This window comes from Buteo buteo, chromosome 24 (genome assembly GCF_964188355.1).
Source record: "Buteo buteo chromosome 24, bButBut1.hap1.1, whole genome shotgun sequence".
NCBI lineage: Eukaryota > Metazoa > Chordata > Aves > Accipitriformes > Accipitridae > Buteo > Buteo buteo.
Genome location: NC_134194.1, coordinates 17,252,026 through 17,279,852, shown reverse-complemented (window position 1 = coordinate 17,279,852; position 27,827 = coordinate 17,252,026). Strand labels below are relative to the sequence as shown.

General features: G+C 39.6%; 1 protein-coding gene across 2 annotated transcripts; it reads left to right on the top strand.

The window, feature by feature from the left end:
- The first annotated feature begins 24 nt into the window (after nt 1–24).
- PANK3 (pantothenate kinase 3) lies at nt 25–27,827 on the top strand. 2 transcript variants are annotated; one of them, XM_075056208.1, is made up of 8 exons: nt 25–753; nt 10,373–10,725; nt 12,564–12,817; nt 13,461–13,637; nt 15,270–15,393; nt 18,559–18,684; nt 20,066–20,117; nt 27,810–27,827. In XM_075056208.1, exons 1-7 carry the CDS (start codon nt 726–728, stop codon nt 20,114–20,116), a joined length of 1,113 nt encoding a protein of 370 aa, XP_074912309.1. In that variant the 5' UTR covers nt 25–725; the 3' UTR covers nt 20,117; nt 27,810–27,827. The 2 variants fall into 2 exon arrangements, with proteins under 2 accessions (XP_074912309.1, XP_074912308.1); XM_075056207.1 differs by lacking the exon at nt 27,810–27,827 and adding an exon at nt 20,684–26,560.

The window sequence follows — 27,827 nt, the reverse complement described above, 5'->3', positions numbered from 1 at the left end:
GCGGCAGCGGCGGAGCGGGCGCGCAGGAGCCGCTGCGCTGCCTCGGCCCCATTGTGTGGCGCGGCCGCGGCTCCCCGGTGCCGGCCGCCATCTTGTGCCGGAGGGGGTGCGCGCCGGGCCGCCGCGTCCGTGTCGGCCGGGGGCCTCCGCAGGGGGCCGGGGCCGCCCTCCTGCCGAGAGGGGGGCCCGCGGGCTGCGGCGGCGGTCGGCGGGCAGCCCCTGCGCGCCGGCCGCGCCCGAGCGGGACCTCTCCCGCGTCCTCCGCCCGCAGGGGCCGCCCCGGGCCGCTCTCCCCGGCCGCCGCCGTGCCCCGAGGCGGCGGGAAGGGCCGCCCTCCGCGGCGCCACGCGGCGGCCCCGGGGCTGATGCTCGGCGCCTCGCAGCGGGACGCGGCCGCCGCGCCGGGCCGGGCGTGAGGGCCGCTCCGCGCCGCCTCCCCGCCCCGTCTCCGCCCGCCCCAGCCCCGAACGCCGATGCCGCCGCTGGACGAGCGCCTGCCCGGGCCGCGGGCGTAGCGGTGGGCGCTGCCAGCGCCGCTCCCGAGGAGGCGGGCGCCCGCCGCCCACCGCCCGCGGATCAGGAGACCGAGGGCCGGCCCCGAGGAGCCGCCGCCGCCGCTTCCCGCCCCATCAGGCGAGGGGCCGGAGACCCACCCCGAGCGCGGCGCCGCGCCCCACCCGCCCCAGCCGGCCGCCGCACCGGGCCGCCGCCGTCGCCGCCGCACCATGAAGATCAAGGATGCCAAGAAGCCGTGTAAGGCCGCGGGCTGCCGCGGCGCGTTCCGCCGCGCCGGGCGGGGGGAGGCGGCGGTCGTACCGCCATGGCGGGGCGCGGGGGCACCGGGGGCCGCTCCGGCGGGGCGCTCCGCTCTCTGAATTCGGGAGCCGCCGGCCGAGGCTCTCTGCTGGCTCCTGCGCGTCCCTTTTCGGTGGGGCTGCAGGGCTCGGGTGGTCTTGCAGACCCGCGTTCGCGCTGGGAGGGCTTCTCTTTGAATGGGAAGTAACGTAACCGGGGCTTGGGGGATGGGTGCTGGTTTTAATGGAGACGGCGCTCAGTCGGTGTCCCGAACACCTGCGCAGGCGGCTGCAGTTGCTACGGTTTTGCTTTTTAAGGGCTAATCAGCTTCGGATTTTTTAGAGAGAGAGAATACATGTTAATACTTGGGTACAAGTCTTTCATTAAAATACGCTGAACGCTCCCCTTTAACAAGCACAGCTGTAATAACGTTTCTTACTATTCGGGAGTACCGTATTTGTTTTGGAGGGCACAAACGTGGTTCAGACCCAGGTGAATGCAGACAAAACGTCTCGGACTACCCATGCGTTTCTGTGGGAACAGTGAACTGGATTGGGTAAAGTTAGCCTACCTACAAGCGGTGTTTTCCCAGTGTAACAGATGCACAGCTGTGCAAGTCAGCACAGCTGTCAAACTTACACGGGTGTACCTGACCTGGAAGGGGTGCAGGTATCACTTCACTGATTAAGGCTTTTTTATCTTTGTCATCGTACTTAAAGACTTATTTTCAGGGTGAGTTACTGTATGGAAAAGATGTCTAGTCCTAAAGAGCTAGAGGCCTGCTGTTAGTCATATGACGTGCCTATCTAATGACGAGCGTACAACTTGAGAGAGTATATTGAAAGTGTGTATTTTAAATATATTGTTTGACCAGCCCAACAAGAAGAAAATCACCAAACGTTTTTAACAGAGGAAGTGTTAGCGTAGCTCTAGAAATAGCTATAGACATGCAGTTGCGTTTGGCTGTGAAAATACTTTGTTTCTTGTGATGTGTTAAGGAAACCCTAAATGTGCATCACACATTTGTGAATGTGAAGCACACAATTAGCCATCACCTCTTATTAGTGCCAGTGTGTGGAAATCGCTGAATTGACTGTAATCACGTTTATGAAGAGTACGGTTCAGACAGCATTTTTTTCCCTGGTGTAATATTTAAGGAATGATATCGAGACTCTGAAGCAGTAATTGGCTGTGAGACGTTATAGTGGCTTGGTAATTTAAAATGGTGAGAGTGTGGCTGCTTCTACTGCAGAAACCTGCTAATTTCAGAACTGTCTCTGTTGGGCCTCAAAGACTTGTTTTCTGTAGTGGTGGATTTAAACCTCATGTTTAAATAATAATGCCAAATGTTACCAAGAAGTTTTAACTGCTTAAATACGCTAGATTTGTAGTTACACTCTTCCAGTTCTTGAACCTGAACTTCGATGTTGGTTTTATGATGGGAATCAGAAATAATTGGAACTGCATAAGCAGTGGAAGGGAAGAATACAGTGTCAAATGGCATTGTCTCTTTCATCTTGACTCTTTAACATATTTTGAAGCCAGTGGCTTTTTTAAAGATAATAGCACTGAGTTTCATAGGCAAGAGAACTCTAGGCTCATTCTGCAGATCTCTGCTCCTGGTTAGTCACACTGGCTGAAGTGGGAGAGCACCTGAATGTTCAGAGAGGAGCAGATCCACAAAAGCACTGAAGATGGAAGAGTCCATTGATGTTCGGGGGCTTTGGTGCCCAACTACTGCTGTCCATTTGGCTTATATGCTCAAACTGACCTGCAAGCTGAGTTGGGCTCACAACACCACTTTTAGACTGTCTAGTTACAAATTATTTAGTTAAGACAGTTGTAGACACTTTTCAGTACAGTTGCTGAGTGGGTATATGTTTCTTAGGTGAAGTGAGTATATAATCATCTGTGCTGGAGCCAGATTTGGTGCAGGGGAAAAATGGTTAATCGTTATTTAATAAGAGGTCATTAGTCTGTTGTGAGAGCCTGCAAAGTGGAATTGAAAAGATTGCTTTAGGCTACCTGTACTTTTATCTGTGATGTTTAGAATGAAAGCAAGCATGATTGCACTGACTTAAGTGTCATGTCTGTCATAAGAGAGGTGAGGGTAAAATGGAGACAAGTATACTTTGTTGTTGTAAAACTGTGAGAAGCGCAGCTGAATTTGTGGAACATGGCTTCTGAGATTGGCTGTCTTGAAAGAGGCTAGTAAAGGGCCATTTAAATTTCTTTTGCAGGTGATGAGAGGTGATAGGCATTTTAAAGGAGGATAACAGAAATTCAAATTAGGAAAACCTTGTACTAAGTTAGTGTAGCAGCGGAAGCTGGAGAGGTTGTGGAGCCTCTGTCCTTGGCGGATTCTTGCAAAACTTCAGAGGTCTTCAAGTCTCGGCTGGTCAAAGCCATAGTTGACCTCATCTAGTGTTGGCAATTTTCCTGCTAGTGTGACTGAGAGGTTGGAGTAGATGACCTACAGGGGACCCTTCCAACCAGCAGTTGCATGATGGCTCTTCTAAGGAAATGCCTATGGGGAAGAATGGCTGGCTCTCATAAGAGAAATTTCCAAAGGTTATTTGGGGGTGGTGATGATAAATGTGAGAGCTGAGAGTCTTGCAGAACCGCTGCTGTGTGAGATCTGTCTAAAGGGAGGAGAGGAGCCACTCGTTCTGAGAGAGCTCTTCATGTTGGCAGGGGAAGGCGAGGCAGTCGAGAGGAGGGAAGTGCCAGCAAGCTGTGCTCTTCAGGGGAAGTGGAGTCTTCATCTTGGCTCTGGAGTCTAATGGACTGCTGAAGGAAAGGCAAAAACTTTTACTATTTAGTACACAGTGTGTGTTACTTCTTACAGTTTGCTTCTTTTAATTGTTTATTAAAAATAGTTTGAGAGCAAATGCCTGCATTTCCATTCAGGCAAGTTGAGACACGTTAACTTATGAAAGTACATAGCAGAGATTCACAAAACGCTGTATCAATATAAAGAAAAGATGAAAATCTTAAGTTTATTTTCTCTAACGTGATTCTATGGACACATGTAGTCATTGTGGACACGGTGATCCCGTGCAGGATTTGTGTAGTAAAATTGATGAAAAATCCATTTAAGTTGCTGGAGAATATCTTTTAAAGGGATTTTTCTGTTCATAGAACTTGCTGCTTAGTCTTGTGGTATCCTAGCATTTTCTTACTCGAAAGCTGATTAGTAGCCCATAGTAGATGTTACAGGCTCTCATTTCACTGCAGTTGAAAAATGTACTTGTAATAACGGGTTAATACTGCCAGGCACAGTTTATACTGTGTTTGCATCTGTAAGTGTTAGATTATGCCTCTGCATGCTGTATCTCACAATAATAAAAGCAGCTATCCCCAAAGAGGCTGCTGCTGAAATGTCAACAAAATTAACAGAATGAGCAAGGAGGGAGAAGATGAAAGCAACAGTATTTTGGCTTGTGTTAGCTTTACATGGTATCCACTTGTAGATGTGGTAAACCTAATGAAGAGCAGTTGCAGTAATTGCTGATTACCACCTGTCCTCCCACTGGTAAATGTGGCCTTTCTGTAGTGTGATTAGAGGTGGCTGAGTGGGAAAGTGTGGTGACTTTACAGAGTTTGATGGAGAAATTTTCCCATGAGGGAAATGGGAGGATGTGACAGCGCATGTCAGATGCATTTAATTCAGGTGTTAATTCTGTCCAGCCCAAATCTATTTTGAGCTGGACTTGGGATATTTGAACCAAAAACCTGTTAGAAAGCTAGTTAAGAGGAGAAACTCTCCGGTGTCTCAAGGGCTAAGGACGGTTGATGTGCAGTTCTGCTCTGTAGAGGCTCATAGGCACACATTCGTGTAACATGGGTACTGCAAAGGCACTTTGCTGCCTAGCCATCAGGTTAATCCCACTTGATTTAGCAGTTCAACAACCTTTGATGTGTTTTCTCTTAACTTGTCCCATTGGACATGTTAGCTACCTTAGACTGCTAGCTGATTTAGGTGTTAGAGTTTACCATTAATTTTTACTCTGCTGTATGCAGATGTTTTAGGGAGATAGTGGAAGCATAAGAGTGTATACATGTATGTAGAGGAAAATGCATTTGGAGAAACTGCAAGATACATTTAGTTTAAGTTGTTGTGTTTATGAACGCTAACTGTGTTTTATATAGTTAACTTGTTTGTCTTGTCAGTAATCAGATAAGAATGGGATCAAGGTTAGTTCTGTTATCAAAGGCTACATACTGAGCTGAATTAGAAGATGAGTTTTGTGTATCAGAACTGATAATCTGCATACTTTCATAAAGAACTGTTGCAGTGCTGGCAGAAGTAAACTTAAGTTTCCATGTGATTCCATGATCATTTTCCTTTCTTGTATTTTAAGCCAATATAGAATCACGAACTGCAGCACGCTTTTGCAGTTGTTCCCCAAGCTGTGGTTGTACTTGAAGTGCAACAGTCCTATATCTTGATAATATGTAAACTTTCTTACAAAGATGACACAAAATCTGGTAGCCTGTTCTCTGCTGTCACTGACAGCTGTGAATTATTTTTTTTTATGGTGCAAAGCTCCCTGCTTGAATTAGGAGGTAGCTACTCTTCTTGTTGTTAATTTAATGCAGCATTGACCCAGACTGTTATTTTATCTTACAGTGAGAAGGAAGTATTTTAAAGGTGTTTGTGTTTCTAATGTGTCATTATGTTCATAGAAAAGAGTTTACCAGTAACCTGTTTCTCAGTCTTTAAAAGGTAAATACAAATAGAGCATTAAACTGAAGAACCTTATGCTTGACTGAATAAGGGGTAAGTAGTTAAGTCTTTGAGTGTGTAGTTCTTGCAGCTTTGGATCCAAAATGGGTGTACAAAGTCAAAATACTAGTATGTGGTTTGGGTGGAGAACTTCGAAGGTCCTCTGCTCTGCTGAAGCAGAACCTGTAGAAAAAGAGAACACTTCAACCTTTGTGCTTGTGTTGGCATGAGAGGCTTTTTACTGTAATCACTTCCTTTTGGCATATAAAGACCTTATATGATAAGATATAAGTAACCTTAAGATTGCTGCCAGAAGCTATGTACACCAAGAACTTGAAAAGCACAAACACAAGAGATTGAGGCCTCCCTGTGTAGCTCTAAAGAATAATTTTAAAAAGGACCAACAGCCATCAGCATGGGTTTTCTTACTAGGCAGAACTGCTGCATCATTACTTGACCACAGCATCTTGTGACAGCCCTCCTCCCGTGCAGGAAGTGCCTTTCTACATTGCAGGAAGCAGTTCTAGGGAATCCTCTTAAAGATCATGTTTTTAACTCTGAGCAGGTTGCTTCTCAAAGCTATTTTCACAGCATGTATGGAACAGTCTGTTCCTTTATAGCAAAGGTTCCTGGTTGCTGTGTCTACGTAGGGACCACAGTGACTGTTGGCACAGCTGGGGAGTGAAAGAAATTCTGGATTTGGAATTGGGGAGGTTGGATATTGTGATAGTCCTTTTGCTGTCCTGTTGGAGACAGTTCAATTAGGTGTGACGTATTGTATTAAACCTTATGGGTGTCGACTTCCCAGTTTATGTTCTATTTTGCATATTTGTCTCTTCTCAGATAGTAAAAATATGTGTTTTATTTATTCTTAAATAGAGCCTGGCTTGATTTACTAAAAGCAGAATGCATGTTTTTGAAGTGGTTTTAGGTAGTCTATCCAAGGCAATTTGGCTTGTTGAGTAAAAAGCTCGGTTCCTGCTTTTCTTTTTTTCAAATTGCAGCTGACCTCTGCAGAGACGAACTGAACTTTGAAAAGGCAGGACGGTGGATTTGTTCTGTGAATAGCAGTTAAATTCTCAGCAAGGAATATTTCTGAGCTGTGCATCACTTTTTGTGGAGTCTTCCTAAGAACAGGAACAGTTATAAAGAGGAAGAGCTGAGAGAAATCTTTTAATGACCAAATCCCTATACAGCTGCAGAAAAAGCCCAGTTTTAATGCAGGTGCATTGACTCTCCACATGAATTGAAGCTGTGGAATGATGGCTACAGTTCCGCAGGTCCTCAAACCTGGTATCCGCAGAGCTATGAGCTTGGAACGAAGTTGTGCAATTGGTACTGGTCTCAGCCAGGCATGTTTCTTTAACTATGATGGCCATAAGGATCAAGCTGATGTCTGGGGATGTTTTTTCAAAAGATTGTGCTGCCGTCATTCTGCTCTTAAATCTCTCACTCAAAGAAGCATGACCCACAGATACAAGTATAAAAATACTTTTTGTAGAATCATTTATATATTCTCAGCCCAAGGTACATGCCATGCTATTTTTGTCTTGTTCCAAGACAGCTTTCAAATACAAGACTGACAGAATTAAATTTTTCATGGATTTGAGAGACTGTACCAGCTACAGGTGCTGGTATATATGCTGTAGATAACATATGTAAGGGTGACAACTCTTGTGCTTCAAACATGACTCAAAGAGTAGCAACATCACCTTAAGCAGAGTGCTCATATATGTAGTGTCAAGTAATGCACAGGTTTCCTGTATGTGTGGCATGTCTTAAAGTAGGTATGTCATCTTTAGCCATTGCCATGATTAGCTGGCTGCCCTCTGAAGGGCAAGTCTTGTAGGAAACTGGAGCGTGCTCTCCATAGTATATTTTCTGAGTAGTCCTCCATCCTGAATCTCTCTGTGGCCTTATTTTAATCCTGCAAATGAAATAACTTTTTCAGTAATTGGAAGAGGAACTGGTGTTTTCACATGGGTTCCTGTTTTCTCCATTTCCCCTGCATCCAGATAGGATGGATCCTGAGCCAAGATCCACCCAAAGCAAACTGATTTGAAGGCTGCAGCAATAGGAGCAGAGTTCACAAGGTTTCCATGTTGTCTCCATGTATAATTACGTTCTAACTCTGTAGAATTGGTGTATTTCTAATATTTAAAGGTAGCTCAAACATGGATAAATCTTGTATCCCTGCAGTCCCAAAATTGCAGCTACAGTTCAACTGATTGTGCGCTTGCCATATATACATATGTGTATGTGTATCCCCTTCTGTGTTTGGAAAACGAAATGGCTTTAATTTTCCTGGCTAGACCTGTATATAAATCAATCAAGAGTGGCTTACATACACAAGAATCCTTGTGTAGTATCTTCTGGGTTGCTGGTACAAGGAGTAAGTTAACAGTACATGGGCTCAGTTTCTTGTCAGAACTTCTCCACCTTGCAAATGAAATTTGAGCAATGTACTTACTAGCCAAATCTTGACAAATTTTCAGTAGAAAAGTGTGAAACTTCTTGGGGTTTGTTGCAGAGGTGAAAACTGAAAAATCAGTCTCAAAATCTTTAAATGGCTGTTGAGATCACTCAGTTAACCCAGAAAACTGATACTGTACAGCATGATCCCATTTTTCAGCTTCAAATATGTTCTCACTTGAATTATGGAATAAACTTCCTTACAGTTCAACTGTTCTTCTTTTTACTTGGTATACAAGATTCATAAACCTTAAGATTTTGAGAGATATGACTAATGCTATATTTGCAAAAGCCTTTGGATCATTTAACATGGGATGTGGTGGATCTTCTGACAAACAGGCATGACTTGCACCAAATCTTCCTTAAGCTCATCAGTTGAACTTTCAGCTGTTCCCCTCTCTTTCTTCTTGTGGAAGATTAGGTCCTAGTTATTCAGTAGACCCACTGAGTAGGAAGAATCCAAAGTATTTTAGGTAGTACTTGGCTTGCAGTGTTCTATTTAAATTCTGAGTGGGTTGGACTGACTCCTACAAACACTTTCTGGTCTGCTGGGTTAGTCAACTTCCCTTCTTCGGTATTGGTCTTGTGACATTGTATATGACAAGAGGCTGAAACTTAGTGAGGTCACTTAATAAATCATCAATTAATTGTGGTCAAACAGTAAGATGACAAACTTTCGTATGTCCAGAGTTATGCAGCTGTAAAGTCAATTCATACGTGAATTTATGCTTCGCCTTATGCTTAGATCTCAACTTTATAGGACAGATATCAGGTTTATAAAACTTCATGATTCCCACTTGGAGGTAGATTTTGCTCACAGAATTTAACCTTGTATTTAAATTTTGTTTTTCAAGAAGAGTAAGATTACTGACTCAATCTTTTTTGTTGATATCTGACAATATTTTCCAGACATCTGTTCCTGAAAGTTGAGGCAACTTTTAAGTTGGGTGGGGTTTTGTGGGTTTTTTGTTTGTTTGGTTTTGGTTTTTTTTTTAACTTTTGCACTCATGTTATACATGAACTGGCATGCCGGCAGCCATGACTAAATAGATTAAAATATTTTGGTAGGCCGTTCTTGTCAAGGATAGATCCCACTGGTAATGTAAGTCCAACGTAATTACATCTTAGGATGAACATGTTAGCATCTTTCGGTTTTGTTCCTGAGGTTCATGCTTCTGTATATGAATTGCATCTGAAGAAATAAATTGGAACTCTACAGAATGTTTAAAAAACCAAAAAACAAAACACAAAAAAACCCCCAGCAAAACAAACAAACAAACAGCAAAAAAACCCTACCCCCAAAAACTGCAAACAGTTCAACAAGTTATAGTGCAATTGGGAAATAAAAATACAAGCTTCCCAGCTGGATGTTCAGGATCTTTCTTAAAGTTACAAATTAAGTTTTAAACACTGTTTCTGGGATATGACAGTGGGGAAACTCTCAAATGAAGATGTTGTCTTTGCGGTAGGGTTGCTGAGTATCTGTTTCTCCACGCACAGGAGATGGAAGGAAGATTTATTGACACAGGCATATTCAAATCATGGTCCTAGATGACATAAACCATGGAATCCCTATTAGGAATTGCAGTCACCCCACAGAAGTGACAAAGACAAAATGCTTGTGGTTTAGTGTTGTTGCTTTGTAGTACAGAAATTCCTCCTTCCTATCCAAGATACAAAAAAAAGAAAAATGGAGCATAGGTTCAGTAATATTAATTTTCTATCTTGTATGTACTTCTTAATAGTACTTTGTGTTAGCCTGTTGTAACTTCAAGGGTTATATGAACAGCTTTCTTCAGCTCCAGAAATTGGGCATCTTAACTGTGTCAATTTTTAAAATACATGGAAATAAATTAATGTTTCCCTCTCAAACAAAACATGTTATGAGAGCAAAAGATAACTGTTAGAGGAGAAACACCTGTCTTGCTGCTTTTGTCAGCTATAATGTGTAACCTGCTTTCTCAGGAGTGTGCATTGCAGTCTTTGTGTTAAACTATGTCAAAACTATTATTTTAGGAGTGAAGGTTATTTTAATCCTTTGTTCCTTTCCCCCCCCGCCCAAAAAAAAGTGGTTGAATTTTGGTTGAGGTGGTATGAAAGATGTAGTATGGTTTGGGGAGTTTTTAGTTGGGCTTTCTGAGCATGTGTGACAGCATTATAAATGTGTAAATAGAGTTGCTCATTTTTCCACTTTTACCTGCAGCCAGAGGGATGTTTAAGATCATGTAGTGGAAATGAGTACTAATTCTTTGTTCCTGTGAGCATTTTTGTTAATGTCTTTCTTGTTGAAAAGTATAGCATTGGTTTAGTCTTAAGTTACATGTATTGCTTTTGCTCTTTAACTAAGCTAGTTGATCGATTCTTGTATCTTCACAGCTTTTCCATGGTTTGGCATGGACATTGGGGGAACTTTGGTGAAACTTGCATATTTTGAACCTATTGATATCACTGCAGAGGAGGAACAGGAGGAAGTTGAAAGCTTGAAGAGCATCCGGAAATACCTGACTTCCAATGTAGCCTATGGATCCACTGGCATTCGAGATGTCCACCTTGAGCTGAAAGACTTAACGATTTTTGCTAGAAGAGGAAACTTGCACTTTATTCGATTCCCAACTCATGATTTGCCTACTTTTATCCAAATGGGAAGAAATAAAAACTTTTCAACACTACATACGGTGCTCTGTGCCACCGGCGGTGGTGCTTACAAGTTTGAAGAAGATTTTCGCACAGTAGGTAGCCTATCTTTCCTTGTACTGAAGCTGATGCTAAAAGCATTGCTGATGATGACTTAAAAAAAGCAGTATTTTGAAAAACTGTGGAATGCTCAGAGATTATTAATTATTAATTTCTTTTTCAGTCTTAAGCATGATAATCTAGAAATACGCTTTCTGACATCGTCATAATAAACACAGAGATCTAATGCTAACAGCTAATTAGAAACTTCCATTAATGCAGTGAAATGCAGGACAGCTTTGTGGAAGTTAACCATTTTCTAATCTGTGTTTTCTCTGATGGGAAATGTGCTTAAACTGCTGAGGCGCTTGAGTTGCTTTGGATTTTCTTTCCTAAGCAGTCTTTAATGATAGGTTTTCAATGTTTGTGGGTGGGCTTATCCTCACTAATTTAGTCCAGTGTATTGTTTAGAGATCTGTGACAAAATGTGTATCTCAAAGACAGTCTTTTTTTCAACTGCAGAGCAGTTTGGGGTTTTTCTGAGGTGTTTTGACTCTTCCCTTGATCAAAATTGATCATTTGTTTAGATGCGGTTTCTATCTGAAGATAGTTGTTACTAACGAAGAATATTATCACAGTATCCAGTGTGCAGATGTCCTAGTTTTAAAGTGGCTGCATACCTCTTCTTGTGCTTCTAGAGACAAGAAGACTTTCAATAGCACAAAATGTTCAGTTTCAAAAATCTGCTTGTATTTCCATTCCTGTGCCAGTCTTGTGTTGGGCTGGTACAACTGTTTGTGGGATAGGGTCACAATTTGTACAACAGAACTAATTCATTATCTAAAACCCCACAGAAATATTTTATGTTGGAACAGTGCCCTGATCTGCTCAACAGTGAAATTTCACAGTTGTGCCATGGCAAGAAATGCTGAAGGGATCTGGGGGAAGAGGAGGGGACTGGCAGTGCTGTGATCTGGTGCTGATGTCAGTCAGCAGTGTGCAGCCTGGTCTGGTTGTGCAGCTTCCTAATCTAACTGCAGGCTGCTTTCTAAATGCCAGCTCACCTGATTCAGAGATAGACTTTATGGGTGTTTTTTCTTGGATTAGCTGCCTAATCGGACTCTAACTGTTGGAACTCCCTGCTGCAGTAAGGGAGAGAGCGTGATCACTCTTTTTGTGAAAGCCTAGAGTTAAATTGGATTAAGTATGGTGTGAAATTACAGCCTTCCTGGAATCCACAGCACCTGTTAAATTGTGTTTCTACTTTGTGAGAGAATGGCAGCTTAAATGTATGTGCAAAACTGAGGAAGAACTGTAACAAGCCTAAAGTCCCATAGAATTTCTGACCTGTGGTTTTGTTATGGTCCTTGGAGTGTTAATAAAGTTGCAAGGATAGTTAGTACAGTGCCATTGAGGTTTTTATCTTAAGTTTTTATCTGCTGACATCTTAGAAATGACTGACTTCTAAGATGGGGGAGGAAACCCACAAACCTTGAAAAGATGTGCAGGTGTGATTTTCACCAAGATGACACTCAGTGGGATCTCTAGGGTATTTGGTGACTCTTTGTTTAGATTGATGAAAAATGTTGCTAATTTTTCAATGGATTAATGTCCGAGTATCTCAAAAGTTACATTTGGGCTTACCAAAGCAGGTATTTATACTGCCTGTCTGTTCTTGATTCAAGTCTGAGGTCTAGATTTATAGTCAGAGTAATTTGCTAATTGATGTATTCAGAATTTACCTCTGAATTCTTCTTTGGCTTTATAGTGGGGTTGAAGTTCTTGAATTAGTCGCTTGAGAGAGCTTCTTAAAGTTAGGCAGTACAAATGTACTTACAAATTTGCAGCATGTTTAGGCACACGTTGACACTGTCTTTTTTCTTTTTTAACACAGATTGGAAACCTCCAGCTGCACAAACTGGATGAGCTTGACTGCCTTGTCAAAGGCTTATTGTATATAGACTCTGTCAGCTTCAACGGCCAGGCAGAGTGCTATTATTTTGAAAATGCCTCAGATCCTGAGAGATGCCAAAAGATGCCTTTTAACCTGGATGATCCATATCCATTGCTGGTTGTTAACATTGGTTCAGGAGTCAGTATTTTATCAGTCCATTCCAAAGACAATTATAAAAGAGTAACTGGAACAAGGTAACTCAAAAACCTAAGCTGAGGTTGTTACTCTATGGAACAATGAGTCTTCTGTTTTCAGAGTGGTTCCGCTCCCTGACTCCCCCCATCTATTCCTTCCCTCACTCTGTAGTATGGAAAAATATTTTATCTTTAATTTACAGCTGCATTCATTGAAGCCCATTCCCATAGTTCTGGTATTGAGGAGACTTAGCTAGTATCTTATTTATCAATCAGTGAGTGCTAGAAGCGCTGCATAGTGAGAGTTTTATAGGTTTAGTCTTAAATTTTGATAATGTGTCCAGTGAACCTGTGTTTCTTTTGCTCCATAAGAATAAATAGTGCCCCCACATCTTTTACAGTAAAAGATCAAGGATCAGTCAGTTGCATGATGTGGGTATTCAGGGAGTTTGTCTCTGATTAAGTTTTCCAGCTTACATTTTTAGAGTTTATAACTATTTATTAGCTCTTACTGTATGGTTAGCTTCTTGTAAGTGACTTATATAAATGTTAAATTGATTGACAGCTGTTTGTTTAGTGAACCTTAAGCAAGAAAGCAGACAGCTTGGTTTCTAAGTTGGAGGGCTTTGTTTGTTTATTAGTCAAACACAAGAATCTTTGATGTGAGGAAGTATATAAAGCAACTAGTTTTCTTTCTTCTTAGTCTAGGTGGAGGGACCTTTCTTGGTTTATGCAGTTTGTTGACAGGCTGTGAAAGTTTTGAAGAAGCTCTGGAAATGGCATCCAAAGGAGACAGCACACATGCTGACAAGCTGGTTCGAGACATTTATGGAGGAGACTATGAAAGATTTGGCTTGCCAGGATGGGCTGTAGCATCCAGGTAAGCAAGAGATCTTTTTGTTGGTTCTTTTACTGGTTTTAGGGGCTTCAAAAGAAAGACTTGAACTATTAATACTGAGAAAACTGCTTTTTGCAAACTTTTATTGTAGTCAAGTTGCATTTTTATCCTAAAAGTATATATACTCAGTTTTCCTGAAGATTTAAAGCCACGTGCAACCATAGGTGCCTGCTAGCTAGGTATTGAAGAAACCTCGTGTGGTATGTCATATACAGTTTTACATAAGTCAGAGAACATGAGGTGATCACAGGAGTGGCAAGAACAAAGTGCAGAGGAAAAACAAAGCTGATTACTTTTTGACTTCCTAGAATCTTTTAGTAGGGTTGTTGTCCAGAGGGAAGGTGAGTGGTAGATGGCATTTGTGTTGCTCTTACAGTAGTATCTCTTAATTTTTTTTGAAAGACTGCGTTTTTTGGTGCATGATTGTCAGTACAGGCACCTGGCATAACTTTTTAACTACTTTTCTCACTTATGAAGGCTGTTGAATGTAAACAGTTTGCACAATGAGAATTTATGTCTTTTACTGCCAGTGACAAAGGATTTTTGTCATAGCTGCAAGTTTTATGTCCATTGGGGAAGATTATTGGTGAAGTTACAGTTTCTTTACCCTTAAGAAATGTAAGCAGAATAAACTTTGGGAGTGAAACTAATATGTACATAAGTGAGTTCATTAAATCCTTGCTCTTATTCAGTAGTAAGAGGTCTTAATTCACAGTAACTTTATTCCCTCTCCAGCCAGCTGAGTCCAAGCCTGTTGAGAGAGCATATGCTGAGAGGTTTTAATATGTGCAAACTTTACACTTTTAATCAATACATCTTAACTCGGTCTGTATATAGGTATTTTTTTGTTCTCATTTACTTTTTAAGACCCTTAGCATCTTTGATGACTATTTGAGTTTTAGAATATTCAGGATTCTGGCTCTCCGAACTGACTTAGATATGGCACAGAGTCCTTGGTAGTAAAATACCATGCATAGCTATGGATTCTTGTCTTGTTTTTTACTTCTTATAATTCGTAAGAAATTACCTACTGTGTGTAGTAATAGAAATGCCCTTCTAATCTAGAACTTTTCATTTATACAACCTAAATTGCAGTCTGTCAGCTGTTTATTTTCTGTTTCAGAGGATTGTGTTCCATCATAAAACCATTGATCTCCTCTCTAGTTTACTTCTACTCTGAGAATAGAGGATTGGATAGATTCTGTGAGTGAGGAAGCAAGCATGAGGACTTGGAGGATTCGCCAGTCAGACTTAGGCATTAACTTAATTTACAGTGACTACATTTGCAGAGTAGTCTTGCCTAAGAATAAGACTACTTTTTGCTGTAGATGCTTCTTCATGGAAGTCAACAATCCAAACAAAACTATTTTGTTGGGGGTCATTATTGTGACAAGATTGACTGTTTCCTGTGAAGGAATAAATACACACGTTATAGTATCAGTTGTCAAATTGCTATACTTAATATAGACTTAAAATGGGAGCTCCTTAAGAGCAAACATGTGACTTAAGTTCTGTTGTAGCATAAAAATTACATTCTTTGTTTTCATTCATTCAGAAATTACTTCAAGTGCACATGAATCACTTTGTACTTAATAGGATTTTTTCCTGTTCTAGTTTTGGAAATATGATCTACAAAGAGAAGAGAGAGTCTGTTAGTAAAGAAGATCTTGCAAGAGCCATATTGGTCACCATCACCAATAACATTGGGTCTATTGCCCGGATGTGTGCAGTAAATGAGGTAAAAACTTCTGACAAGGAAATGATCTATCTATAGGTCTATTATTTGGTTTCAGATTAAATGACTGCTAAAATGATGTATTGTTTTAAACCTTTTAGTACATTCTCAAATGAAATGAAGAAATTCATGTAGTATTAAAGAACTAGGAATTGGTTCAGAATGTTTTGGCTGTCTTTGGAGCAGTGGGACAAGGATGTCTTTGCCAATGGGGAGGATAACCTAATGAGGAGGGCTTCAAACTAGCTTTGTTGGGGAATGGAGCCCAAAGCCTGCAGACAAGTGAGAGAGAAGGGGAACACAGGACGTTGTGATGACAGGTCCTGAAGTCCCCTTGCAAACCAGGATGATGGTGGGCCCAACTTAAGTCTCTGTATACAAACATGTGCAGCATGGGATACAAGAGGACTTGTAAGTCCTGCTTCTTACGAGGGACTATCCCAACCTCTATTGGAAGGGTAACAAGGCACATCATAAGCAATCCATACTTCTCAGTGTGCTGGGGACGATATTCTGACACAAGTGCTAGGTAGGCTGAGTAGGCAAGCATGGTGCTGGACCTGCTGTTCACGAGTGAAGAACTGGTCAGGGATTTCAGTGACAGCCTTGAAATAGTAGAGTTTAAGATCCTGAGGAAAGTGAAGAAGGAAAGTAGGAGAATGGAGACTCTAGATGGACTTGAGTAGAACAGGATTCTGGTTTTGGAGGGGGGGTTAGGAAGCAAGATTTTGTGGGAGGTTGTCCCAATGGCATAAGGAGCCCAGAACAGCTTGCTGACCTTCTAGTGTAGCATCCTCACGGCAAAAGCAAAGGGTGGGATACAGACTGGCTAGGGAGTAGCATTACAGAAGAGAGGAGGGTGCTGATGGGCAAGTTGAACTGAACACATATCAGTAGTGTACACATGCAATGGTGAAGGCTGACCTTGTGCTGAGATGCGTTAGCAAGGACGTAGCCAGCAGTTCAGAGGAGGTGATGACTTTGGGCATGACCTCTTTCCCCCTGCTCCCCAACCACCACTATCACCAAAACAGAAGCACTGTCAAACTAGAACAAGTGTAACAGGTTACCAAGACAGGGCCTTGCGCTGGAGCACTTAACGTATGAGCAAACACTGAGGGATCCAGGTTAAGCCTGAGGAAGAAGCTGAAGCCTGGAATGGTGGTCACTATCTAGAGAGGGTTACCGAGAAGACGCTGCCAGGTACAGCTGTGCATAGCAGAAGGTAGCCGTGCACAGCAGGACAGGAAGCAATGGACGCAACTTGTAGCAAAGGGAACTCTGATTGGTATAAGGGAAAAAATGCTCACAATGAGAGTGGTTAAGCCCTGAAACATGGACTCAGAGAGAGACTGTGAGCTGTGTGTCCTTGGAGAGTTTTAAAACATGACTTGAGCAACTTCAACATTTAAGTTGCTGAAAGACCTGCTTCGAGCAATGCATAGGACCTGATGGCCTCCAGCAGTTTCTTCAAGCTGAAATTATTCTCTGATTAAAGCTTGTAGAAAGCCTTGCTTCTAGTTAAGCATTATTTTTAATTTTTACCAACTCTTTAGACTTCAAATTGTTTTGACACCTGTCTTCGTACTGGTTAATACAGAGACAGTTTCCTGCCATCTTCTGTTTCTCCAAACTATGCTGAACAGAACCAGTATGCATTCAGTTGCACTATGATTAGCATGGACAGTCAGGAACCTGTGGAAGAATAATGAATTTAGGCATAGAAGATATGGGTGTCAGCACCAGGGATTTCCTCATTAATTATCAACAAGCTTTAGATAAAGTGAGGTTTAGTAACAGCTTTCTTAGAGAAGACTAAGGGTAAGTGTATTTAGAGCTCTGCTTGAAATCTATGGACGTGATAGTCTCAGAAATATCAACAACCTTGTCAGCTGCAGTAATCCTCCTTTTGCTTAGGAGCCAGACTAATATATTTTTCTGGTTTTAATGTTGCAAATTCTCCCTCAGTTTCCTTCTCCTTTTCACATGTCTGTCTTGGAGAAGAAAGTTGATTTTGTGGGTATTAAGTTAATTTTGGCTTTTTTGCTTTATGGCAAAGCTTGATAACAGAAGAGTTAAAATGGGGGTGAAGTTGAAGGTATATACTAATAGTCTGAGTCTGAGGCAAATGTATGCAATTTAATAAATGAGTACAAATCAGAACTTGTAAACTGCACAAATTAGCTTTATTAGCTTTATTCCAATTTTGGGGGTTCTAATTCCAACTATGTCACAGAGCTACAAATTATAAGAAATAGTTAATGGGGATACACAAACTAATACCTTGAATTGCTAAATAAAGATAAAATGGATTTAATTATTTTGGCTTCCTGCTTTAGAGCAGAATTATGTTTGGGTGCCTTAACAGTGTGTTCATCTTGTCTTCACTATGAACTAATCAAGATGGTGAAAAACAGTTGCATGTTAGTCATTTGACTACAGGTTGAATTGTCATACTAGTTTTTGTAACAACTTGGATATGTGTATTCATCTAACGTAATTAAGCACTTATTTAAGCACTAACACAATGATATTTTCTTTGGTTTTTGCGCTTATATCATTAAGCCAGTGTTTAAGGTTGCTTCCACTTAATGTTGGATTTATTTCAGTGAATGGGGAAAGTCAAACGATTTTCACTTTTTTACATTTGACTTGATTAAAATTCACTTCTAGTATTTAAGTCTTAATCTAATGTTATGCTGAGGTATATTGAGGTCTGAAGATGAAAGGAACATCTGTTACGTCTTACTGTCTTCGGCTTCTTTACAGTGCTGCCTTGTTGCATATGGATCAAGCAGCATTGTACAGGGCTATGAAGGCATTGAGTCTTCTCTACCAAATATAAGTATTTTTCATTTAATTTCACATTTAGTTGGGCTGTTTCTTTGGCTTAATTACTGAAAATGCTCACTTAATTTGAAACACAAATGCAACTTCACTGTAAATTAAGTCCTTTAATTCTTGAGGGTTGCAGAGTTTTTCCTTTTTGCCAAGTATGCTGTGTTTTAAATTTTGGAACCATGTTTTAATTGTGGATTGTTTGGGGTTTGGTTGTTTGGGGTTTTTTTTCCTTGCCCGAGACAGTCTGTTCTTTCATAGCTTAATTTTTGAAAGCTGTATTAAACAGTGAAAAGACTTAATTCTTTGCTGTTTTTTTCTTCTTTTTAGAAAATAAACAGAGTTGTATTTGTTGGCAATTTTTTACGTGTGAATACTTTGTCAATGAAGCTTCTTGCATATGCACTGGATTACTGGTCAAAAGGCCAGCTGAAGGCCTTGTTCCTAGAACATGAGGTATGCTGCGGTTCACTTGTCAGTATGTATTGTTTTACCATAAATCAAAAATGCGTGTATTGAGTAGCTCTCATATGTGTGATATCCTGAGACACCCAAGTACTCAGTAAGCACTGAAAATAAAAGGAGGTTTGTCATACTGTATTGGTTCTCTGGGGACAGCTTTCTCTGCCAGGGAAGTACTTTGGTCGCTTTGGGGTATCTCAGTTCATGCTATAGATCTGTGGAGAGGGACAAGAAAATGTTAAGCTCTGCACTAAGGTTCAGCAGTCTTTCCTTGGTTTTGTAGGGAAACAATAGTAAGTATTGTATTTCAAAAGATTACAGAGAGATCTAAAGCATGGGCCGTTGCAATACTTAATGTTGTTCTCAACTGAGCTTGAGCAACATCTTGAAAGTTGAGACTGCTTTTAACAAGGACTGCTTTCATGCAACCACAGGTAACACCTTCAAGTTAGTCGTAGTGATTTTATGCTCTGAGACTACCCTGCTTTTGGGCAGCTTCTGCAATCTAGATCAGTATGTAATGCTGAGAGAGTTGACTTGTTTTGGTTAAAATATAGGCAACCAGTATTAATTACAGGTGCAGCAGTTGGGAGACTTGTAGCTTTGTTCTCAGTTTGTTGGTCTGCAAATGTTACAGCATTTCATTTCCCCTTCATTTGATTCTCACAACTTTTTTCCTTTATTGCTTATCCTGAGACTGACAGTAGTCTGTCTTGGTGCTAGTGTCTGCAGTAATAGCAGAATGGTTCTTTGTTAGTTCTATGCCCCTTCAGATTTTCCTTGGATAAATTTTAAATTCTTGCATTTGGTCAAGTGTAGATTCCAAACACTTCTATATTTCATAGTTGTAGGGAGGGGGAACATCTTGCTTCCCCAGAGGGGAAAAGTAATCCAACAGGAGAATGTGGTTCTTTGTATGCAGGTGAGTATACAGCCCAAAAAACAGTGTTGAAGCTTGGACATAATTCTTAAAGAATGTGAAGTGTGGTTAGTTTAAGAAGTTTTTGACTTACACCTTAGGAACAGTGTTGGCATGGATATCGAAGATCCTTTGACAACCAAGATATGCAGCTCCTCTAGGAAAAACAAACCAAACCTGATTTTGTGTTTTAGGAGTCACTGATACATGTCTTAGAAGTCCTGCAGTGTATGGGGAGGCTTGGGGTGAAATCTAAAGTTAAGCTAGATGAGAAGGATAAAATGTTTGTTTTGCAAAGCTTTAAAAAAATTATTATAAAAGATTATATATTGAAAGTTTGTGGTGGTCTTTCTGTAGCATTGGTCCACCAGATGCTTTGTTGTCATTGAAATGTGAATAGTGCAGAATTTAATACCCTACTTGAACCTGAAATACTTTTTTCTTCGTTTTGAACAGGGATACTTTGGAGCTGTTGGTGCTCTTCTTGGGCTGCCAAATTTCAGTTGAGGTACCAGATGTCACAACACTGAAGTATTTTCCACCTGAATGACACTTATGGCAATGGGAACTAAATCTGGGGAGGGGAGAAAAAAATAGCAGGTTTTTCTGTAACTGTTTTTAAGAAGTGATTAGCTACTGAATATTGCCATTATAAGGAGGGGGGTTTTCACTCTGTTGGGCCTTGAAAAGTGAACTGTTTGGGGATATCATATATGTTCCTTGGTACATGTAGCCAGTATTGAACTTTTAATATGCAATACATCCTCTGAAAACAAGCTTCCAGAAGAAGGAATGCCAAACCTTTAAGTGCGCAGCATGAAAATATTGCAAGTTTACTCCTGAGGCTTTAGGCCCATCCGTTTTGTATATAATTGATGAATGAAAAATTATTTTCATTAGTTATACTATATTATGAGCACAATTTCCAATGTGTACTTACAGAAAACAACTTTAAAAACAGTAAGGTACTATCTACAAGATGAGGAAACTGTAAACAATTGCTTCCCACAGTAAGAATAGTAATTATTTTATTTTTACGTGTAATGGAAGTAATATGAATGCTTTGATTTTCAGTGGGAAGAATAGAAACACAAAAAATCAGCCAAAGCAGCAGATTAAGCAGTTGATGTTTTGAAGGTTTTGTGAAGATACTCACTTTCCCTCTTCATTTATTTGAAGATGCAGCTGTTATTTTGGGAAGATCCCCTCTGTCTTTGGTTGGATTTGGAAAAGAATTTAATGATAAATGAAGGCAGGTTGGGGGGGGTGGTTGTTTTTTTCAGGACATGACTTCCAAAATGCCTTCTGGTTTGTTTTTGTTTGTTTGTTTCTCTTATAAATTCTGACATCATGCATCATTATTTGTAAAGGTACCACAAAGCCTTAGAGAATTGAAGAAATACTTATAAAATAGACTAACTATGGGACCTCGTAATTGTGATGCTTTGGCTCATTTCTGTGGAGGTTTGGAAAATTTCTGCCCCATCCTACTAATTTGAAAATGTGATTTCCCCTTAATTTTATAAGAGTTGATCAGAATCTAATTAGATGTTGAAAATGAAAGGTTGTTAGCTTGCTTTTGGATTTGGAAGTTTGTTTTTGAAAGTTGAGTGACAGCATCAGAGTTTGTATTGCAGCACCAAACGGACCAATATTTAGTGCACTTGCAATATGGAATCATTAATCAAATTGTGGCCTTGGGATAAAATCCATACTCTGGAACTGATCTTTGGGGTTTTCTGTATACTTTTAAAATTTACAGTTGTGATTATTGTAATAAGTTTAGTCCTGAAGCCAGGGCATGAGATCTTAAACTTCTAAGAATATTATACAGTCATTAGCTACATGACTCTTTGTGGACTCAAGAGCTACCCAATTTTATGATACCATTTTAATGTTAAATTTTTCCTATAAGTGCATGAGGAGCAACCAGACTAGAACACATTCATATCTGGGGTTTTAAGGTATTTTTAAAACTGCTCGAGTATTCCACAGCATGGCTGTGTTGTATTCACAGACACATCCACCTACTGTGTTAGAAACCTCTGTGTGTTATTTTCAGTCTTCTCTTTCTTTTCTTAAAATTCAAAGCCCCATACTAACATCATATGTTGTGGTTTTTAATTTTCTGTGGTCCGTTAAGGGTACAGTAACTTAGAGTAGCCAATTCATTAAGCCCAATGCCAATCACAAATGCAGTTCTATTTAGCGTTGCTTTTCCTGATACTCATACTACATTTCCATTGTGCTTGCTTTGATGTTTCATTTTAGACGTTAAAAAAACAAACAAAAATTACACTCATAGTTCAACTGATCTAATGCTAAATCAGAGCACTTCAGAAAATAAGTGAGCATGGTTTTTATAGAATATCTTTATAAATGCTGTATACCGTTCCTTTTAAGTTACAATTGACTATAGAAAGTAACTTTTATTTGGTTATAAAACTCTGTAAAGACTTAATTTTCTGAATGTTTTGACAGCCTTCTGAAAATTTTGCAAACCAACTGCGTATTTTCCTTGCAAAGTGAGGTACTTTAAGACACATACTACAGCTTGATTAGAAAGAGTTCTTTTAGACCATATTTATTGCTCCTTCACTTCTCATTTTGTGATATGGAAAGAGAGCTGCTCCTGAAGCAGTGGTTAGAAGTTACTTGTATATTTAACCAGAAGCACATGTAGAAGATGATTACATAACAACCATGGTTATTTTAAACCATTTGAAGTTGATATGACCTAAGATACATTTTTAAAGTAAATTGTACAGAGTTACAGAATAAATTAATGGAGTAATTCTTGAATAGCTGTACTGTATAGAAACTACTGTGAGAATCAAAAAGTATGCCCTACCTCTATTTTACTTCCCTTGAGCTTCTAAAAAATTGGCTTCCTTTTGCTGGTTTTATCAGCACAATTGTTACTTATTACAAGAGCAACCAGGGAAGTATTCAAGCCCTACTGTAAAGCCCAGGGGTCCCGTATGTAAGCCACATCTTTGGTTTTCATCTCATTTTCTCTCAACTTAGAACTTGTTACTAGAGTCTCCAAAGATTGACTCTACCACCACATAAAATGCTAGGCATCACAAATAGTTGCAAGATAAGCCTTAAAGTCTTTTCATATAAATTCTGTTTTAAATAGGTTGAAAAGGCTTGTTTCTTTTATACAAATCACTGAAGTAACTTGCTTTTTCCTGATCTTCTCTGTTTTTAGTTTCACCCTTGCCATTTTTTTTCCTTTTCCTCAAAGCTAACTGGTTGAAGCAGCTTTAGAGTGAATTGATTCAGTGTGATGTACTGCAGTAGAGGAAATTTGGGGATTTCTCAGGGCTACTTCTGTCTTCTCAAGTAGAACCACTTCTCTAGAGGAAAGTTGTGTGCTATTTCCTCTTCTAAAGTAAAACATAAAGCTCATTTTGAATGTGTAATCGTTTTCAGCTCAATCAGCCATGTGAGTGCCTTTTTAATTTTTTCATATAATGCCAATTCTGCTGGTACTGGGACTTTATCCATGAGGTTTCCTAACCAGTGTTGCTTACCAGAGAAATGGCAGATAATTTTATTGGCCATGGAGATGATCATTTCAATCCAGTGTAGCTAGAGGTGCCAGGAAAACAGCATCAGGTTTCTGGCTTTCTATCCCTTATCTTGGGGTAATGTTTCTGCATTTCTTGGTCTCGTCTCTCCAGCTTGATCTTTTTAAGTATTACACACAGTTTTATTCTATCAGTATCTCCCTAAAAATCATGCGGTTTTAGTCAGATAAGTACAGATTATTTCTGGCCAAGGAAGTTCATTTTTAGATGAAGCTATTCCAGGTTGGTATGGCTATTAAACTTAACCACTTTCACCTTTCTAGTTCTACGTAGGGTAACTGCAATTTGAACAAGAAGGGAACTTCTTCTACAATACATTTTGAGTATTTAGCAAGCTGGAGTGAACACATCCTCAGCGTTCTTTACTAAAGCTAGCAGAGGTTTAAGTATAAACACTTTCATTCTTTTTAGTAAAGCCTCAATAAATTTAACAGTTTGGAGGGAAGCAGCACTGGTACACTGTCTTATAGTCAAGATTTTCAAAGGGTGTTCAGATGTCTGACCTGCCTTTTGAAGATCTTTCCCTCTCTCTAGTGTTCTGCAAGCAAGCACCTGTGTGATTCTGCCAACACCTCCGTTCATAATTTAAGAGTTATGGTGTGGAAAGAATATGAGACCATGCTGTCCCACTTAATCTCAGCCTGTATATTAAGAACAAAAGTTCCTTTCTGGCTTCTCATAACAGATTAAATATTCCTTCAGTAGTACAGAGATTACTACTTGCATTTGAGTTGTTGGTAGTATACATGCAAGGTGACTATATTTCCTTTAAGGGTTGTAATACTAACTCTATGTCTCTATCCAGTATAGGTCTTCAGGAAGTACCTACTTTCAGATAAGTTGCAATAACTTCTCATTTTTAAATGTTTCAGAATAACAACGGGATTTTAACATTTGGAACTAATTAAAGTGTCTTATCTAGAGCAAATCTGTGCTTCTTAAAGACTAGATGGTGTCTAATGCCTTCAGTCATTAACTTACGTTAATGCCTAAATTTACATTCAACCTGTTTTTAAATATCACTTTCACTATTCACATTCTGGATAGTAGGTGGCTATAATCCCAAGGAAACAGTTTAGTTCAGAACAGAGATGAAGGTCAGTGCAGTTCTGTTGAGCTGGTTGTGGTCAGCTTTTTATCCTGAGTCCATCTGCACACCTAACGAGACTAGTTCTTTCCCTTGTCAGTGTTTTCCTAGTGACAGGGCTTTCTACATCCTTTTTTTGGATTATGTAGGCTTAAGAAAACCTGTAATATGTAACAGAGCTTTGCTTAGGTTAAAAAGTGAACAAAAATCTGTGGGTCAGATTAGAAGTATTTGACCAAGACCTGTAGGTCACAGTGCAGAACTAGGAGCACGCTTGACACATACAGTTACTGTTTTTAATTTTTCCATTTCCTGTTAACGCACAGTGATAGGGGGCAGGCTTACAATCATTGTGGATAAAATGGGTGAATTAAGTCCTCAGACATGACCATGGGAGATTAAAGAAGTATCACAGTACACAGGGATCATTCCCTGCTTACATTCTTTAAGTTTTACTGATATATTCCAAAGTACATCACCAGTATTATCATCTGTTGATAAAATTACTAATTCTTTGAGTTTAAAAAAAGTCTGCAGAAGCCTGTTTTATTAGTTTTGTTTACTTCACACATGTAAAGCATATTAAGTATTCTTAAAAACACACTTTCTGAAAACATCTCAAAAGATGCTGTAATATATATGTAATTATTAATGTGCTAATGGAATATGTTTGAGCAGTCTAGGTTTGCATAACTGAGTGCCAAATCCTGCTCACTTCAGTTACTTGAGTAGGTGATTTTCTTAAACGGGGACTGTTTTAAGCTAATGAGCAAGATTTGGCCTCGAGGTCTTCTGCCTGGTAATGCTACTTTGCATATTCCTGCTGGTGCTAAATCATTTGTTGAGAATAAAGATTCTAAATAGAAACTGTAAATAAAATATTTATGGCCTGGTCCTTTTGACAGACTTAAAATTTATCATTTGCAAATATTTTTTGGCCTTATTTCAAATTTCCCTTTTGGTTTTTTTGAGTATGTGGACTGTGTTTGTCAATGTGGCAAGTCATTGGCAGGTTTGGCTTCCTGTGCTGCTTTCTGTAAGGCCCATAACTTTCCTGTTGCACATTATGATACAGATGACTTCTCATTGCTGGATTTCAATGTTATCCTTCATATTGTTTTGTTATTGTAGCTGTTAAAGCAAATTGTATCAAGTAGAACACGATTGGCATTTGTTCTCTGCTAAAACTTCAAGAAAATCAGCTGTTACTGTAAGAATTTGAGGAAGTTGTTGAAAAAGCAAAAATACCCATTTAAAATAATATTAAAAGCTAAATGTGTTAATTAGTCTTGCCTATAAAATAAACTGGAATATGGTGTGTCAGTTGCTAATCTTTGCTATTAATTGCTAGCATTTCACAGTTCTTCTAGCATCAATTTAAGAAGATTGTAAATACATGCTTTGGGAGGAGGTATATTAGTTTCAGATTGTGCATTACAAAAGAATTTAATTATAAGACTGGTGAATTAGTATTTTGAGATGTATTAAATTACAACATCTAGAACATGAAAATTAGTGTGTTGATGTTATAGAGATAGGACATAGAGGGCTTTTGATAATCTGCACTTTTTTACATTCCTGAGTGCTGGCATTTTAACAAAAAAGTATTTAATTTTCCATCTACTGTCTCATTGTATGCAGGCCTTCTAATCACCAACTGCTGTCTTCAAATACTTGTTTTAGTTAGTAAAATGGACAGGCAAATTTATAAATTGTAAACTCTTGTAGGATGGAAGTTCTCTGAGGAGCCATTTGGTTAAGTTGCCTTATTCTATTACATTGCACTCATGTTATGTCTCCACTTTCTTGTTTACTGTTCAGACACTGAAGATGTGATGTAAAAATATGTGCTACAAATTTTTATTCATAAATTACTGATTAATACCTTTGTGTCACCTGTTAATACAGCTCTTGTAAATGATACCTTTATGCCATCTGTAATACAGCTCTTGTAAATTGTTTAAATTATTTTTCTTTTTATAGATTCTCATTATTGAATGTACAGATTAGATCCCTTTAATATGTCACTGAGTCATTTGATTGCGGCGCAAATATGGCCAATGCTGTAATTCATCCCATCAAAACTGTAAATAATTCTTTACTGCTTGTTTGCATGAATGAAGTTTGGATTTCATTTACTTTGTCATAACCCAAATCCTCTGTGATGGGCCTACTTTTTACAGTTTATTTTCCTGGTTTTATTACCATTTGTTCTGTATGAATGTTGAAACAGTACTTTGTCTTTTCCTAATAAATAATTTGAGATTGTTCATTGTTTGCCTACGTTTGTGGGTTTTGGGGGAGGGATTTCTGGGTATGTTTTTTTTTCCTTTAGCATCATAAATTGCTGTGATACTTGATACTGGGGGTGGCTGTGTAGCATTTTATCCTAAGGAAACATGACTGATATGGTTTTCATGCTCTTTTCTTCCTCCCCTTTAATAAAAGCCTATATTTCACAGTTCTTAGATTCAGGTCCTCTTTTTAAAAACATTTGATGTCTTAAAGAATGTTAGTTTTGGAGTCTTGAAGTAGAAAGCATGATGTGAAGCTACCGTAAGTTTTGGCCTTCTGAATTAACTTGAGAGCACATGCTGATTCATGCACACAGGTGACTCAGAGTGATATTTTCCTGTTGAATAAAATACTTCATGTATAAACTGCACATTATATATAAACTGCAATTACTCCTCTGTTGGAGTTGTTCTTTGCTCATGTTTTGGAAAAGCCAAATTACGTTTTCCTGAAGTTGTTCTGACTGGATGCCTAATGGGCAAGAAGCTGTTGGGAATGAAGTCTGTGCCACAACAGCATGCTGGCAATGCATCTTGTGACAAGCTTGCTGTGTCAGAAACTGTTCTTCAGGATTCACTGTACAAATATTTTACCCATCCAAACTACAAATCTTTGCTTTAAAACTGTTAAAAATGAAACCCTGAAAATTCCATTTTGTGTTGTATCTCCATCGAGTCTGGCAAAGAAACTCTGCGCCACAGTGACTCTTTTTACCTAGGTGAAATGAGCTTCTAAGAAATACAAGTTCCTTTACAAGTTTATGGGGTGTTGATTGGTTTGGTTTGGTTTTGGTTTTTTTTAAATGCAGAAATATCTCTTCTTTCTTTGAGTGAACTGCAGTAGCTTTTTGTGGAAGCTGGTTTGCATTGCAGCTGGGGTCCTTAACTGCTTTCTGGCACAGTCTGTGTGCAAGCTCAGGGGACGGGGTAAGCTGTGTGAGCTTCGTTTAGTTCTGTCTTATCTGTGGATCTGATTAAAAAATAAGTTTGTATGAAACAAGTGACTTCTTACTGTAAGACTATTCAGCCAGCTGTATTTGAATTTTTATTGGACTCACAAATACAAACCTCTCATTTAATAATCCTTGTAACTTCCCTCTTTTTAGAACTATAGATTAAAAATGAAGTTTCCCTTTTGTCCCAGAGTGAAACCCCCATGCTCTAAAGACATTTCTGTCCATCAACAGGTGTTCAAAAGGTATATCCACTTTCTGCCATTTCAGGCTACTGTATGAAAAAGC